This window comes from Melanotaenia boesemani, chromosome 3, assembly GCF_017639745.1.
Source record: "Melanotaenia boesemani isolate fMelBoe1 chromosome 3, fMelBoe1.pri, whole genome shotgun sequence".
Classification (NCBI taxonomy): Eukaryota; Metazoa; Chordata; class Actinopteri; order Atheriniformes; family Melanotaeniidae; genus Melanotaenia; species Melanotaenia boesemani.
In genome coordinates, this window is record NC_055684.1 from 21,233,705 (window position 1) to 21,251,676 (window position 17,972).

Below are 17,972 nucleotides of genomic sequence, written 5' to 3' on the forward strand. Positions count from 1 at the left end.
ATGTCTTTGGACGGTGGGAGGAGGTCGGAGTACCTGGAGAGAGCATCCAAGGAGAGAACATGCAAACTCCACACACCCTCTACAGGACCTAATCAAACACAACAATAAGCAGTTCAAACTTAAAGGCCCTATGTTACTACATCTCACACAATCTGCAGTTAAAGAAAACCACATTATTACATAACCAAACTGCTACTACTGCTTAAACAAAAGATTCAATAAAAATCTTTTAAAATGCTGATACAGATTTATTAAACAATGCGATGTGCATACATGTAAGCATGAATGAGAAATTATAGTAACAAATATTTTAAAATCTAAGTTATAAATATCTATTTTCAACTAATAACAATAGGTGAGCTGAACCTTGAAAGTTTGCCCCAGCTGTACAATACTGCCCCTCAATGGACAAACTTTGCATGCATGTTCTCTGATTTAAGCGCAACAGTTGTTTTAGTAGGTCATGTTGCTATTTAACAGACTTTTAAAGACACTACTTATCGTAAATATTTATCAATATAGGCTATATAAATGTAAGCGTGATGGCGCATGAAAGAAAAAAGGATGCTCCAATTAGTTATGAAATAACTAATAATCTATTCAGTTCAACACAACTTACTTTCTACCTGTAGCAAACTGTGTGCTTCAGCTCAGTTTAATTAGTTTATTTTAAAATGGTTACATACATTTAAATGTTTTTTTTAAAAAACCTACCATTAGATAGCAAATAGCGTATCGTGTAACAATCAGCTAAGAGAACACACAGGAAGAGCTGACGCCTGTTTGCGCGCGTAGACCCACACACCAAACAAGCGCGTCTTTGCACACACACGCACACAAACACACACACACACACGACAGAAGTAGGCAGGTCCGCATCTCCTGTCTGCCTGTGATCATCAGTTCTGACAGGAAGCGCTCGCTCTTTTGGACTCTGCGGAGTTACATGCTTTATTAGAGCAGCAGCTATTTTGCAAACGGATCTTTCCGGTCTATGCGCACAACTTCATTGAAAACGTTTAATAAGATACACGTTTGTATCACTTTTCAAAGCTGGAGATGACTTCCGGAGGTTTGGGACTTAACGAGGACCTGGGGCAAGACATAAGCCAGGAGGAATTGGACTTTTCTGACCTGTTTCTGTACAACCCACCAAATGAAGATTTTGCTGTTGGCTGCGATAAAGGTGTGTATAGAAATATAGTATCTAGTATGTTTTCCTGCATGTCCTCTCAAATTTATAATGGATTTGATCATTTTATCAAATGCTCCTAAAGATTTTTTCCCCCTCATTATGAGCTGGAAATTTGATTTTTTAAAAAAGTTTTAATTGTTAGCTGATATCCTGCAATAATCTTTTTCTTGTTAGCGTGATAAGGAAAGTAAAATAGTAAGTAAAAATAGAAAGTAAAATAATGAAAAAGGGAGGTAAACATGCTTTGTTTGTGATCTAGGTGAAACAATGCCTTTCTTATTAGATATTTGAGCGTCATTGTGTTAAATATGTTGTTAGATATATTTTCTCTTTGCTGACAAAAGAATAATTTATTATGTGCACATGAGAAGGATTATGATATGAATGTATATTTTTCACTGAGAGAAAAGTAAATAATGTGTTTCTTTTATCACAAAGAGTTGCACGTTAATATAATCTGTATATTTCAGATCAAATTAATCCTTTTCTTTTTCTTTTTTTTTCTCTCTTTTTTGGTAACGGACAGATGATCCAGGTGCTCTTCTTCAGAACGACAGCCAGCCTCCTCTGCTTGTGGTTGACCATCACACATCATACATCTCCACCTCCACCCAGGCAGAATCCAGCCAGGACACCTCCTCTCACAGCCCCTCTACAGAAAACCTGTCAGGGGCTGTTTTTGACTCCCTTGGGCTGACAAGAGCAAACAACATACCTGCTCCAAGCCCCAGGATTGAGATCACTCCATCAGGTGACTCTCTCAGCTCTCAGAACCTGGAGCCAAGCCCCAGCTCCAAGGCCCTGGGGGCCTACAGAGAGTGTGTCAGTCCGGCCAGCAGTAACTCCTCAACAGGCTGGCCAGCGGAGGCAATTTCTCCCCTGAACTCACCATGCGTCTCTCCTCCTAATGGAGGGAGCTATGGCATTTCGCTGCCTGCCTTGGACCTCTGCCCAGGCCTGCAAGGCATCCACACTTCTTCTGTCCACTCCTCTCCAGGAGCTTCACCTCACAACAGCATCACAGATGAGACCTTTCTCCAGCCACACCACCAATGCTCCACCTCACCACTTCCCCACCAGCGTTCCCGCTCCACCTCACCTCAAGGAAAGCGCTCTTTTGACCAGGCTCATCCCTGTCAGGGAGGTACTCCTGTCAAGCAGCGCTCCCGGAGCCCCAGCCCCATCCCGTCACCACACGAGCAGCAGCGACCCTACTACCTCCCACACCAGTACCAGCCCCAAGCTGAGTTTCAGCCGCAGGCTCATACCTCAGTGCTGGGCCTAGAGGATATGCTGAACAGCCTCAGCTCTAATCTCCCCAGACCGGTACCCAATACAGTGATGAGAAGCTCACATGCACAGCCCCAGAGGCAGGACTGTGCATACGGAGAGGGGTATGACTGGGGCATTGAGCAGGATAGGATGAGCAGGGCTGGAGCTGAGATTAAATCAGAGAGCTTCTACATGCTCCAAGCCTCACATGTTTGGCCTCCCACTCAATCATACCAACATGCTCCTAGGGCTGCATACAGGTGTGTGGTTTGTGCTGTCTTCTCTTGGGCTTTCAAAGTTGGAAATCTTTTTTTATTTTTTATTAGATTTTCCAGTTATCTTCTCCTATTTGTTTCTATCATTTCTCCAGCGGTCTTGCTCTGGCTCCACTTCCCTCTTTAGAGTGGTCATTGCCCAGTCACTCCGGTCCGTACGAGTTATTGATCCAGCAGCAGCCCAGATCCCACCACAGAGCCCACTATGAGACTGAGGGCAGCCGAGGAGCTGTGAAAACACCCAATGGAGGGCATCCTGAGGTTCAGGTGTGTGGGGCCATGTGTTAATCCATCACACTTTCCATAAGACAAAACAAAAGCGGCAGTAAGAGATTGTGAATGTGGAGTGGTATTTCCTGGTTGATTCTGAGTTCATGTAAAGCCAACAGCCATGCAAATGGATTTCATGATGTATTACCATCACATCACTACTTCATTTTTAAGCAGTGCAGACTAAGATATGTTGACATACACTCTGCTGTATTTACTGCTCTGCTGAGTTAAATAATAATCCCTCACTGTTGGTTTACTTGGCCAGGTTACACAAATGGTTTATGCAAAGCAGTGTACTGGCTTTGCTTGTCATAAAATAACACATCTCTTTGTGGTGATCATTTCATCATCACCACAAAGAAAGAAAAAAATGATTGTATGTTGTAAATTCATGACCAGGAATTTTTTTTTTATTGTAATTCAACTAAAAATAAATACTCAACTCATTTTTTGCCTTAACTAGCTCCTTGGGTACCAAGGCACAGCTCCACTTGGACTGCAGGTCTTCATTGGGACGTCAGATGAGAGGCTCCTGAAACCACATGCCTTCTACCAGGTCCATCGCATCACCGGGAAGACTGTTACCACACCCAGCATGGAGAGGATGATAAATGGGACAAAAGTGTTGGAGATCCCCCTGGAGCCAAAAAACCACATGAGAGTGATGTGAGTAAAACAGAAAGAGAAGTTTAAAAAAACGTGTCACATATGAGTCTTAAAGACTCCAAAAAAGCGAAAAACACATCACCAATAGTCAGTAAGTTGCTGTGACCTCATTTTGTTGAAGCAATCTTTAAATACTGCTGTGCTGTTTTGACATCTCCCAGAGATGAGGTACGGTAACAGGAGCTGTTAGAGCTGAGCTTTCTTCTGATTTTACTGTGTTTTTTGTACTCAGCCACGAAAGCCAGGGCTGCTCATCAGGGTGAAAATGTTTTTCATCTTTTTTCTCTCCCAACAAGTCACTGTTGCTGCTAACGGAAGCATGAAATGCATCACTTCCTGTGTGCCAGGGAGTTTTTCCAAGAAACACCTATCAGCCTCTGTTTGCAGCAACAGAAACTTTTGATGAGTCACAAAAGACAAAAAGCAACTGCAAAGACGTGATTTTTTTTTTGTTTTGTTTTACAACCACTTTGATCAAGTGAGACTTAATGTTAAGGATGTCTGTATTATTCCAACAGGCAAATTGGTGTACTGTAGCAATAACATTATCAGACAAGAATAAGGTAACAGATATAACTAAAACTCACTGTGAGAAGAAAAATCACATGGTAAAGCAAAGGTGGCTAACTATCATTTTACTTTGATTCTATGTGAACAGGGTCAGCCTTGCAAGGTGTTAACTGTTCCCATCAGACAACTTTGGCATCACTTCAGGACTTTCATCATTTCATATCTCATCTCTGTCATTGCACAGGATTGACTGTGTTGGGATCTTGAAGCTGAGGAATGCAGACATTGAACTAAGGAATGGCGAGACAGATATTGGACGGAAAAACACACGTGTACGTTTGGTGTTCCGTGTCCACGTTCCTCAACCTGAAGGCCAGCTCGTGTCTCTTCAAGTAGCTTCTAACCCGATTGAATGCTGTAAGAGATATTTAATTCCTGAAATAAATCTTTCCACTTGGTCGAGACATTCAGCGATCCAGTGTTGCCAACTACACTTTACAACATTTTGTTGCTACAGTTTCTTATGGTACCTAATGTTTAAGTTAGAAAGCTTTAGGTAGAAATAAATAAGGAACTGAGTATGCTGTGCTTTACTTTGTGATTTCAGTGAAAATTGTTTAGATTATCATCAAAACTAATGACTTCTTAATTTTTGTCCATGCTTCACTGTCAAATAATTCTCCTAAAATGTGGTACTTCTGGATCACTAACTAGTATAAAAATGCTCCTGCTGGACCTAGCATTTCTTCTGTGTGGGCCCTAATACAATGGCATCTTGATGTTCCTTCAGCTCAGCGCTCAGCTCAGGAGCTCCCAGCAGTAGAGAGGCAAGACCTGGATCGATGTTCTGTACTTGGTGGTCAGCAAATGGTTCTCACTGGACAAAATTTCACATCAGACTCCAAGGTGATATTCTCAGAGAAGACACAAGGTTAGACCTTTTTCTTTTCTATTATTCAGTAGATGTCAGTCTACTGAATTTATTAAACTTTTGAGGCTGAATCTAAAAGTGAGTCAGTCCCAAATCACATACAACACACTCAGTTATGATGAATAAATTGAATGCATAGGTGTAAATCTTTATGTATCTCACTGATTTAGATTGTGTTAGAACTTAAAATTACACACACTTAAGGGCGTGGCTGCTTTGTTTAATGAGGTGAGTGAGCACCATAGGTGCTACCAAGCAAACATTGATTGTGTTCGGAGGCTCTTTATGCCTCCAAAATGACAAATGAATGATTAACTTTCATCATGGTGTGAATGAGCATATTTCCAAACTTTGAAAACTATTTATTTATTACATAAATCAGTGTCAAAAGTTACTATAAAACATTTAACATTCTTTTTTTTGTAATTTATCTGTTTTTAGCCTATATTTGGATTTAAAACAGTTTTAATAATTAAAATAGACTAATAATATTATGTGGCCTCCTCGTATCCTGCTCAGGCATGTCCACCTACACATCTAGCATCTGTATTTTTAGATTATTTGCATATCACCTGGGAAACATCAACTATGAGTGACGCACATCTTCCTCCAGTCCCCACTTTCAACTTAGAACAAACAAACCACAAGTTTTAACTATTATAATTTTGCTGGAAGTGACAAGTTTTATTTATTTCTAAATGGAAACTTCTCACTTTGTTACTGCTCACTCTGCCCACAAAAAATAGCTGGGTTAGTTTTGAGCTGGATGGGTACAGTTGTCTTCATGTAAAGCCTCCCTGTTGCTTGGCGTGGGGTTTTGTGCAACAGGATGTGGTTTGACAGGCTGATAAAGACTCAGACCCAGAGCAAAAGCTTTGTTTTTTTTTGCAATGCGTGGGTAGAGCACATAAGCAGCAGGTAAAAACTGAGGTGGGAATGTAAGACTGAAACAGAAAAAAAACGCACACACACACACAAAAAAACAGTTTTCCACTGTCTGTGAGCAAATGTTCTCACATACTGTAAGACATACGATATATTAACATATGATTTCTTGTCACTTTTACCTTCTTATTTTACCCAGTCATTTTGTATTTGTTTTAGTTTTTGAAAAACATGAAATGATAAGCCTTGTTTGCTGTGGCTACCAGTGATTAGCCTAGCTTAGCTTGAAGATGGGAGGCAGAGGAAAATTGTGAATATAAATGTGAAAAAGTAGCAGTATTTACTATAAATAAAAAAATTTAAAAAACACAATATAGACTTTTTCCAGTTACAAAAACAAGTCTTGTTAATTATTGAGCTTTAGCTGTGCTTGTAGGCAGATTTAGCAACTCTTAAAGCCAAGCTAGTTGTTTAGTCTTGCTAATTAGTGATGTGCAGATCAATACAAAAATATTGATACAACCGATACCACACTTCTGTCTATCACAAAATGTGATACAGTAGAAAGTAACTTTAATATTAGGATCTTCTCTAAATAATAGCCCGTTGGAAGGAACTACTTTTTCTTCCATCTGCCAAAGTCATGTGTGAAATTGCACAGCGTAGGGGCACAGCAGCACATCTCTCAGTCCGTAGCATCAAGTGTGGAAGTGAAAAGCATCGGTGTGATGTATGATGTGTGTGGAAAGACATAGAGGTTACAAACCTTAAACATCTATAAGTCAACCATAACACAGCATTTAATTAAATTACAATGAGGAGGAAATTAGCTGGACAGGTGCTGCGAGGGCAAGACACGTCACTCTTTGAGTCCTTTGACAGGTACAAATCACTATCCAGAGGGAGAAAATGCTCAATTTTGGGAAAATGAAATTCCAGCTGTCTGCTAGGTTTACGTTGTTGTGTTGATGTTCAAACAATAGGATTTCCTCTTGTTCTAAAGACTATTGCAACCTGTTTTGTTATGTACAGTAAATATGGTTATGAAATAAAAAAAATGCTGCAATAAATATCTGTATGAGTTCAGCTTAGAGTAATATGTGTCCCTGAGATCAGTTCATATCAATTCAACAGACCTAGATTTAGTCAGTAAGGATGGTTGAAGCTGGTTGTTGTAGGGTTTTTAAAAATAAAAATATGAATGAAATTTTTTTTAATAGGATCGAAAGACTATACCACCCATCCCTCTTATTTGTTTATATTTAATATTTAATATGTAGGTGTTGAGAAACACGTAATTATTGTGGCATTTATATATTAATGTTTGAATTTTATAGTATTTTATAAAAATGTAGCTACTTCCTGTCCCCTCAGCATGGGCTGCTTTGAAAGTGATTTTCCAAACACATTAAGTTTCTGTACAAAGTATCGGTATCGGATCGGTATCGCCGATACCGGCTTATATTTTACTTGGTATTGGAAATTAGTGATCACTACTGCTAACTGGAATAGCTAGACTTTTATTTTTAATATTTCATCATTTTTTAACTTTAAGGAACAAAGCTGATAAATCTGTTTCCTAAAACTGTCAAACTATAGTTTCAAGCTTCCTCTGCATTAATGTCTGCACGCTGTGTTCTCTGTGATTTCAGATGGAAAACAAATCTGGGAAGTGGAAGCCACAGTGGACAGAGACAAAACCCAAGCTGTAAGTTAAATTTAACTCATTTGTTTTGAATGAATGTTAAATAGATATTAAATAGATACTGAAAACTATGCACATGAAAGTTGCAGCATATATATATTTTATGTATGTCTGTGTGCCCCTAGAATATGCTGTTTGTTGAGGTCCCTCCATATCGAGACCGCAGCATTTGCCAGCTGGCTAAAGTCAACTTCTATGTCATTAACGGGAAGAAGAAGTGCAGCCAGCCTCAGCACTTCATCTACACTCCTCTGATAGGTATGCATCTGTTAGCCATCTCTGCTCTCACATTACAGGGGAAAGACTTTAGCTAAATGTTTGAGAAATGGGAAGGTTTTTGAAAAGTCAACATTTCCCACCCTCAGGTCAGCAGAAGTCAGGGAAGTTAGAAAATACTACATTTACAATCCTGATGCTGAGAGAGGAGATTCAAATAATTACATTAGAATTTATATTAATTCCAGTAAACAAAGACAGAAATGATCATAAACTTCAATATAAATTCATTATGAATTTACTAAAATAAGAAATGTGTTAAGTTAATCTCCCTTGATTATATCAAAAAGAATAAAGGAAATTGCAACACAAGACAGATTAAATCAGATTTCTCTAATGCTTCAACCTAAAAATTAATGAATGCATTCACCATGTAGAACAGGAGTCTGAAGCTCATTTTTGTTCATGGTCCCCATACAGCACAATTTGATCTCAAATGGGACAGACTAACAGCATAATAGCCTAAAAATAATGAAAACCCTTTGTTTTAGTGCAAAAAAATACAAGTAAAATATCAAGATATTTACATTTGATGAATTAAACTTTTAGAAAACATGAAAAACCTGAAATTTCTTGAGAAAAATAAGTGCAGTTTCAAAATTACAATTTACTCTAATCACATTTAATCTAAGCAGGTATCTGGAACTGAAAAGTATACGATTAGAGTCATTTTTTAAAAGATAAAAGTTATTGTAAATACCTGTACATTTCCACATCTGTGTAGTAATCCTGACCATCTGAACTGACTCACCTCATAACACAAACTGAAGTCAGATCTGTTAAAAATATAAATGTTAAGATATAAAGCATATAACAAGTCACCCCCTGCCTCGGAAATGTTTTATATTTAAACATAAAAAATACAACATCACATGGCCAAATTATGAGTTGCAGTAATTTAAAAAAATATATAAATCAGTTAATATCTTCTATGTCATTTTCACATTGACCAAATTCATCCCTTGGGCCAGATTGGATCCTCTGATGGGCCAGTTTTAGCCCCTGGACCATACATTTAACACCCTTGATCTAGAAGCTTCTTCTGTTGTAAGAAACCTTCCTGAGACATCAGTCAGCTGCTGTTTACTGCAAATAGCAGGTAGACAAAGGTTTGCATGTTAAGAACAGCTAACTGTTGTTGACTCTTCAGGGGAAAGATCTTACACACTGTTTTCACTATTGCCCTCAACATACACAAGTACCACAGCCAAGATACCTAATCTGGCACATTGAAAAAGCATTCCAGCAAACAAATACCATGACTTACATCTATTTCTAAATCTGCTTTGCCAGACTGATGCAAAGTGAGTAAACTGAAAGAATAAATGACCTCTTTGAAAGTTAGATTTTTTTTTTATTGGCAAGCTCATGGCCATGAGAGAGTAAAGTGTCATGATCGGCCTAGAATTGTGCACATATAGCGACATAACTTTATATCCTCCAAATCCCCCACACATTTCCTATACTATGCCCGTTATAGGTGTTGGGAGAATTTGGCATGCATGGAGACTCCAACAGATTTTTTCATAGACTTAGAAAGAGATGTACAATCCATTTTAAATAAGCGCCTTATCTAAATTGGCATTTGTCTGTGCAAATATAACCAATCTATACATGTCAGTTTTGACATTTACTGATTGTTCGCCCCAGTTCACAGTGTCATGAAAGTAAGAGTCAGTACAGACAATGTGGTGGTATGCTAAGCTGTGTTGCATGTTGGGACATAAGTGCCATCTCATGAGGAGTTCACTTGTGCCGGCAACTGTCACTGCCTGCTTTACTTTGGTTTATTTTGGCTAACAAGTTGGTCAAACTGGTCAAATCTGGTGAAGAAAGGAGAAGATAGAAACTCCAAAAGAACAGGTAAACAAACCTTACAGAATAAGGTATAATGTCACTGACTAACGAAGATATCAACATCATAGATCCATATGTTGAACTAAATTACCGACTCATATTATTTTACCTATTCATTTAAGTAAACCAATTGTAAAAATGCATATACATTTAAGAGCGTGTTCGTTGCACGGTCTCATAGGCAGTGTTTTGTTGTCGTATTTTTTTTTATAGCTGCTATATTGATAATAGCAGCTGCTATAATCTTGGAAGCTCTACTTTTCTTGTAGTGGAAAGACTTGTTCATCTTCATCACCAGCTTATGTATAACTTGCTTTAACACTATGTGCAGATGTTGTACAACTGAGATAAATAAAATAAAATAAAAAAGTTCACCATTTGGTTATGTTGAGTTTAAAGTGTATATAAGTGCTTAAAGGATCTTTATAATGTGGTGTGAAAACAAACTCAATGAACCTAAACCGATAAACCGACATGGCAGCACCTTCATCTTCAGTGACTGGCTGTTTCTTTCTGCTGTATAGTTGGGTTTATTTTACACAGAAGTTTGAGGAATTGACTGTCTCTGAGCCAGCATCACGAGGCTGCTAAAAACTGCCCTTTATGACACTTTGCATTGCCCTCTGGTTTTAGCCGCAGAGGTGTCCACTTGATGCCAACATGCTCCAAGTTTGTTGAGGCAGAATGCAGCCTTGCTGTATTACTCTGGTACTTCCTTAGTCAGCTCTGAAAATAATTTTCCTTCTTTTGAATGTATCACAAATCTTTGTTTTTTTTTGCAGCCATTAAAGCAGAACCTCTTGATGACTACCAGCTGAATTCATACGGCCACACAGATAATCAGTCCCTGTCTGGCATGTCTGTGAAGTCCCTCTATCATCACCTGGAGCAGAACAACAGCTCTCAAGCCTTAAATGTTTCTTCAACACTGTACCATCTAACCACTGTAGACCCTCGTGCCCACATGCTAACCTCTGGTTCTCTGGATGAGCCTGCCTATTACCAGTCTAGAGCTGGCACCCTGATCAACAGCCCAGTGATGTACCACACTGCAAACCAGCGTTACAGCAACTGCAGTACAGCTCTGCTCTCACATCCTGCCTCCACTCCCAGCCAGTGCATTAGTGCCAGAACCCCTGTGGCCAAACGGGCAGAAGCTCCTCAAGTTGGAGATTCATTCGAGGCTTGTTTGGTGTCAAGGCATCAGGCTTTGGTGCAGACATCGCTGCCATTGGGAAAGTCACCGCCATCAAGGTACAGTCAAGAGAAGGCTGGAAATCGGGTGCAACCAGTCGGGCAGGCTCTGAACCAGATTGGCTCTGCCAGAGGAAACCATGATGATCAAGTTCCAGAAAGAATCATGGTGAAGCAAGAAAACCTCAGCTATGCCTACCTTGAGGATGGTAAGTGTTGTTCTAGTTCTTTGTTAAGTTTCCCAAACTGTCCTGATGTTTCCATTCCTCCTTGATAAATTTCCCACACTCCTTAGCAGTTCGAATCGATCTGTCAAACATTAAATATACCTTCTTTCAACCAAATCAAATGTCATTCAGGGTGCTTTACAGTTGATTGATAATGCACACACTGATGACAGGTTACTTAACAGGAAGAGTAATATCATGTATAATGTGCACTTTTTTCATTAATATCATGGAAACAGTAAGAAGAATGAAGAATATATTACACAGAGACTAATTTAATAATGTAAAATAAAACTAAGTTTAAAAAAATGATACAGTAAAATATACACTGATTCCAAATTTTACTGAAAACATAGAAATTAATAAGAGAATAAATGTAAATAAAAATAAATTAAAATGAACTTAAATTAAGTCATGAGATATTATATAAAATCCAGATGGAATAAATTTAGTAGATCTTTTAAGGTATTAGTATTTTCGCTTATTGCCACATGTAGTGGCCATTTTAACAGTTTATGGTAGTTCATAAAGAAATGTAAAAGAGCTTGGATCTTCAAAGTTGTTTCCGAATACTAAAAAATAAAAACTCACTTCATGTTTCCTAGGACAAATAATAAAATAAGGTTTATCACAAAAAAACGTATGTGATACTTGATTTGTCCAAGTCAGAAAGTCAAAGCTTCTTATGACTGCATGGTAATAAAATCTGTTTTAATAGTAATATGGACACCCAACTAAAGTTAAAAGACAAATCTGATAAATACTGAAACTTTATATATGATTGGCTCTTTATTTTACATGTAAGTGGCTAAAATATTAATTTAGTAAACAAAAAGCTTATCTTAAAATAGAATAAAGACAGGTGCAGTATTATAAAAAAACACATTTAAACTTGAACTGTAAGTGAGACTCTGAAGCCTAGAGGGGGATGGGTGTTTGTGGTCCAGTCTGCAATGCACACAAGCACACTGCAACTCCTGCCTTTTGATCCACTTTCCTGTCTGTTTCGGTCTCACTCTCATTGCCTTACACATATGCAAACACACATACACACTTTTTGAAACTTAATGAGAACACAGGGTTTCATTTGAAGTAAGTCGCAGACATCTCGACTAACATTTCTGATGAGTAAAAGTAACACAACCATGAAGTGGGAGACCAAATGTTTCACTGGTTTGCTGTAGGAGAAAGTTTCTGTTTACACCTCTGTGCCGCCGGGAATCAACAGGAAGTAAAGTGAATAGGCAAATATATGCAGATACACCTGTGGTTAAAAAGCAAGATTTACGGCGCTACTGATAAGCCTCATAAACAGACATGTCGCGTTAGTTATTAAAAAAAAAAGTTTCATTCTTTCTTTCAAATAGTGTGACAGAAAAGAAATCCCTTATCAGTTCAGAAAGCAGCACTAAAAAGCTGTGTTCAGTAAACAAGAGATATTTGGTGGACATGAGGAGAGATTTTTAGTCATGAAAGGCCTGATCTATTTCTGAAGATAGATCTTTTCGGGGGGGGGGGGGGGGGGTGTTTCTTGGTGACTTCCCTTGTTAAAGGTCCCAACAGCCAAACACTACACCTCTTGCTGACATCTGATAAAGGACTTCTGTTTCATTCCCCACCTCTCTGCACTCATTACCTGTCATTTCTCTACAATAAAAACACAAGATGACCCAAAATAACTGACAGTGGTGACTCCTACTGGTTGTATTAAACAAGACACTATTGCCTGACATCAGCACCATATAATTGAAACTGAGGATGAGTGAAGGGAATGCCAGTTTTTACTGGAAATATTCTTTCCTTTTAATTAATTTTAGGATAATTAGTGTGTCATCAACATTATTAATTAATCTGCACAGAGAACTAAATTAGTTTTGAAGATCAGTTTCTGAATATGCATCTTTCTTTATTGGATTTTGTTGTGAACATTAAGGTTGCTTATTCATCTCATTAATGTCTTTCAGTGAATGACATCATAAGAAGAGACATGAGGGGTCACAATGGGGACTGATCCTGCAGCCCTACAGCTGCTCTGAAGACCAACATATATATATTTTTGGCAATGATTGTAATATACTGATGTCCAGGACTAGAAACATAAATATCAGCAGACCTGGAGAAATAACTTAAGTTGATCAGTTACAGGTTTGTATTAACTTTATTTCAAGATTGCATCATGTTTCTTTTGTAAGAGAGGTTCCCTTGACCTCAGTTGTAGAATTTTTCTTACAAAACTGGTTTAACTCTCAGTTGACCTTTAAAACCTCCAAACATTTTAGCTTTCCTAAAGATTACTGTATCACAACTTATACTATTGTAATCTGTTTGGCTTCTCTCTGTTCATGTAATTGTACAATTGTTTTTTGTAAGCATGTAGAAAATATTTTATATGAAATAAATTCTGTTTATATAAATCTGCCTCTATGTGTGAAATTAAATGATGAATAAATCAAATTTTCTTTACACACTTATATAAAAACTTTACACCTGTTCTGATTTTTAAATGATGATTTATAATTTAGACATTACAACTTAACATGTTTTTCTAAAGAAATTCCAAAATCCTGTTGTTTAGCTCAGGTGTAGCTATATAATAGAGTAATAATTTATTTTAAAATAATATATACTGACTAACTTGCTTCAAAATTAAAGGTTTGAATTAATCTTAAATAAGTACAAGTTTACATAATTAGCCAATAGTTTCATTGCTTTAAATGAAATAGTCTGAAAAGACAAAATTATAAAATGACTTAAATGTAGCAACTTTTCGAGACACTGAATTACTAATCTTAATGTACGAAACAAACCAGCTGGCTGATATAACACATATGAGCACAGTAAGGTAACAAGTGATCTGAAGTACGATGACGAGAAAAGAAAGCTGAAAGATGATCACAATAAATAAGTTCAGAAGTTTGGATTTTGGAAAGTCTTCGTGTAGCAGACTGTGTTAAGATTACCTATCAGCACAAGGCATATTTAAATCAGGCACCATATTTGGGTTGTTTTCATTAAGGATGTGCATTTGGATCTTCTATCAAAAAGAGGCTGAAATTCAACTCCAAATTTATGACCATTTTCAGTAAATGACTGTCTTCAAGCTCTAACTCAAGTAAAAGTCCACATTCATCAAGGCTCAGCTCTTTTTTGAGGACACACATGCCTCCAAGAACAAAACTGGTTAACTAGATCTTGTTGGCCTGGCTCAAATGAGCTATTCTAGGTGAGAGAACACAGCTCTTTGATTATCTGTTTTGGTTCGGTGGTTGTTGCTTCAGTGAAAGCTGACTGGAAAATTATCACAAATTTGTTCAATTTTGTAGTTTATGACAGATGTTGACAAAAAGGGGCACTTATTTGCCAAAGAACTTGTGAAAAAGCAAAAAGATGTAATTTACCTATACTCATTTGTTACATATTCTGAAACCTGAGTGTTAACAGTGTTGGGAAACAATTTTTCATTATCTACTGTCCAAATAATCCTACAAACTAAAAGGTACTTAATCACTGTGCTAATTTAAATCTTTATTTGAAAAAAAAAAATCCATTTTCCTTTGTTTTAACATCCTGGTTTAAGGTTGAATATGTTTTCAACTGTCTGAGCAAAAATCTGTTTCTTTTAAAGATTATTTTAATCATTATATTTTTTGTTGTTTAACCTATTAGCTAGAAAGTTTACCTAAACTAAAAAGAAATAATGATTTAAAAAGTATGTTTGTTAAAATGAAGTAGAATTAAAGGAAATTTAAAATTTGTTAAAGTAACAAGTAGTAACAAGTAAAGAAGAAGTTAACTTTTATGTATTCAAAGTGTGGCCTATAATAGTTGTTATTTTGTCCTCTCAAGTGTGTGAATGAACATTTTGTACATGGAAAAACTAAGAAAAATCACTATGAACGCTAGGGGGCGCGACTTTCAAACGAATTGTCTAACAAGCGGAAGTAGATCACGGATCTATGACGTAATTTCCGAGAGACGATTTTCTTTTTTTTAATCGCTTTTGTCAAGTACACTAGCTTTTTCTCTGTGTCAATGTTTGCTGTTTTTCTTCTGTTTTGGCCTTGAATTTAATGTTAACACTCCTTTAATTATAATCCCGAGTGAAGTACTTCTGCCACCACTGGTGAGTTTTTTTCTTTTTCACACATTACATGATACTACGCGTTACTGCTCTGGTTTATTAATGGTACCCACAGGTATTTGCCACATTATAACTGGTTTGCAGCTGTGTTGTAAACTCTCATAATCTAAATACCTTTTGATTATATCAGAATAAAATACATGATTTATTTCCATAAGAGTATGTGCTAACTGTAAACGGTGTGATGGAACCAAAGCTTCAGAGAGAAGAAGTAAAAAGGTTAACTTAACGCAGCTAGGATTATGCACCCAAACGTCAGTTTTTCTAATTCATTGCCACATAATCTCTATATCATGCTCCTGTTGTTTGTGCAGAAAGGCCACCGAAGGAACCAGCCTAAACAGAGCGGCAACATTATGTCTGCAGAGCTGGACTTGTCCCCACCAGAAGTGCCCGAGCCCACCTTGTTGGAAAGCATTCTGCGCTATGGATTGTTTCTGGGCGCCATCTTCCAGCTTATCTGCATCTTAGCTGTCATCTTCCCGACATCCAAAGGCCATGAGCAGGTAGGTGGAATCCAAAACAAGCAGAGGAGCAGATCTAACAAAGAAATGTGTTTTCACAGTTTTTCTGTGCAGAGTGAGATTCAGATTAATTCTCAGGTAAATGAAAATTAAACATGACTGATATTCTGGTGTTATACAAAGAATTTTTTTCTATGACAGACGTAGTGCCACAAAGAAAAGTGTTTATATTTTAAGCTTTTCTAAAAATTAAATGCTGTGCTGGAAATTAATTAGTCACGTACAGAACAATTTATACTTCTGTCCACAATATGCAAAGTCATAGTAACAAATTAATGGCTAGTGTGCTAATGACATATTCCCACACTAACATTAAAATATGAAATAGACGGCTTCTCAGTCGTTCTCAGTCTTGCAACATACATTTGGGTTGTATGCCATCCTTCTATTCATCTAACGTTAGATGGCCTAACCATCAACGCCAACTCCTTAAGATCCTTCTTGCTGTTTATACTTGTTACCCTGTCTTTTAGACTGAACCCAGCCACAGCTAGACAGACATTTCTCTCAAAATATCAAAATTATTAAATACTTTCTTCAAGTATGTCAAAAGAGTAAGACATAAAAATATGTTTGCCTTTGTCTCTGAGGAGTTATCTGTGTTTGCAAATAAATAAATAAATAACAATGTCAGTTTTTAAGCAGGTTTCAAGATTTTGGACCCATACAGTTGAATGCTGCTTCAAGACACATTTGATAATTGTCTGGAGACACAAAAAGGGGGTGAATTTGTAGTTGAATTTTGATTTTGCAAGAGATCCAACACTAATTTGCATCGTGATTTTGTCTGATATATTACCTCATATGATAGTTTAGATCATTTGGTGTGACATAGCGCTCTGAAAGTAAATCTTTTTTCAAAAATGCATAAAAAGCACTTGTCACTTAGACTGATTAGTGTTAACTATCTTATATTTAAAAGCCTGTGAACACAAAGTCATCAAGACTTTTCTTACAATCTCCATACTAACAATGTCAGGAGAGATTATTTATAGACAAGAGCAATTAAATCGTCAGACTAATTATTCTATTTTCAGGCTTCGTTTTCAGATTCACTTGTTACTTCTCACAGCATGTCGGTATTTCATCTCATACAACAGTGCCCTGTTAGTTTTTCCTGCCAGAACAAAAGGAAAAGTGCACTCACAGAAAGAGCAACGACAGGATGGAGCATGTCTGCTTCTTTTTTGTGAGCATGCCTGTGGGAATTTAATTAAACTTTCCATTTACCAGAGATATTATATAAAGAGTAGGCCATCTTGAAAATTGAAAACGTATATTGTATGTATGTATATAGATTTACCATAAATACTCCTTATGTGTGTTACATTGTGTAAAACAAAACCGGTTTCATCAGTCTAAGGATAAAATTATACCTTGTTTGCTATTTAGCAAACAATCTGTTTAATAATGGTTAACATTATATTTCCATATCTCCGGACCTCTGTGATGTATCAGAGGGTGTTGATGTTTCTGCTGTTTACTCCACAGGAATCGGAGTCCACTGATGCCAAATCTGCTGAACAAATGAAGAAAACTAAAGGACCGGTGCCTCAGATAAGACAGAAACCGAAGAAAGAGAGCAAGAAGAAGCGATAAATAGCTCTGTGTAACTTTCTCTGTGTTCAGTGTGTGCATTACTTCACTGTGCAAATGGGTGTTTTATCATAGAAAGCATTTCATTCATCACTACAGCTAAAAATATATATATATATATATATACACTAGCGTAGTATTACAGCACTAAATATTCAACCCACATGTACAAAAAGCAAATTGTCATGGTGTTTCTTGACTGTTGATAAAGATGTGTTTTTTTCTATTTTTTTATATGTATCACTGATTGAATGGTATTTGAATTACAAATAAATGTAGTATCTAGTGATTCATCTTAGCTGACTCTGCTTAATGCCAAAGTAATTTTTTTATGAGTCATAATCATATGTCCTAATCTAAATCGAAACTTCCTTATAAAGTTGCTTATTGGTATATTAGTGTAGCGTGCAGGGTTTATATAACTGAAATATATAAATTGTTAAAC

The 17,972-nt window shown here is 37.0% G+C and overlaps 2 protein-coding genes across 3 annotated transcripts; both read left to right on the forward strand.

Moving 5' to 3' along the window:
- The first annotated feature begins 916 nt into the window (after positions 1-916).
- On the forward strand, positions 917-13,674 carry LOC121637311 (nuclear factor of activated T-cells, cytoplasmic 2-like). The gene is made up of 10 exons (XM_041981379.1): positions 917-1,186; positions 1,722-2,727; positions 2,838-3,009; positions 3,479-3,681; positions 4,436-4,608; positions 4,982-5,122; positions 7,660-7,715; positions 7,838-7,970; positions 10,628-11,248; positions 13,231-13,674. Exons 1-10 carry the CDS (start codon positions 1,060-1,062, stop codon positions 13,275-13,277), a joined length of 2,679 nt encoding a protein of 892 aa, XP_041837313.1. The 5' UTR covers positions 917-1,059; the 3' UTR covers positions 13,278-13,674.
- A 1,567-nt stretch (positions 13,675-15,241) lies between these two features.
- manbal (mannosidase beta like) lies at positions 15,242-17,816 on the forward strand. 2 transcript variants are annotated; one of them, XM_041981420.1, is made up of 3 exons: positions 15,242-15,389; positions 15,722-15,913; positions 17,423-17,816. In XM_041981420.1, exons 2-3 carry the CDS (start codon positions 15,764-15,766, stop codon positions 17,528-17,530), a joined length of 258 nt encoding a protein of 85 aa, XP_041837354.1. In that variant the 5' UTR covers positions 15,242-15,389; positions 15,722-15,763; the 3' UTR covers positions 17,531-17,816. The 2 variants fall into 2 exon arrangements, with proteins under 2 accessions (XP_041837354.1, XP_041837355.1); XM_041981421.1 differs by having other exon boundaries at positions 15,726-15,913.
- Positions 17,817-17,972: the final 156 nt, after the last annotated feature.

Bases quoted from the DNA above. Each gene is read 5' to 3' on its own strand.
- manbal (XM_041981420.1), top strand. From the start codon at position 15,764: ATGTCTGCAGAGCTGGACTTGTCCCCACCAGAAGTGCCCGAGCCCACC. The intron at 15,914-17,422 runs GTAGGTGGAATC...TTTACTCCACAG, and splicing joins CATCCAAAGGCCATGAGCAG to GAATCGGAGTCCACTGATGC.
- LOC121637311 (XM_041981379.1), top strand. From the start codon at position 1,060: ATGACTTCCGGAGGTTTGGGACTTAACGAGGACCTGGGGCAAGACATA. The intron at 5,123-7,659 runs GTTAGACCTTTT...CTGTGATTTCAG, and splicing joins ATTCTCAGAGAAGACACAAG to ATGGAAAACAAATCTGGGAA. The intron at 7,716-7,837 runs GTAAGTTAAATT...GTGTGCCCCTAG, and splicing joins ACAGAGACAAAACCCAAGCT to AATATGCTGTTTGTTGAGGT.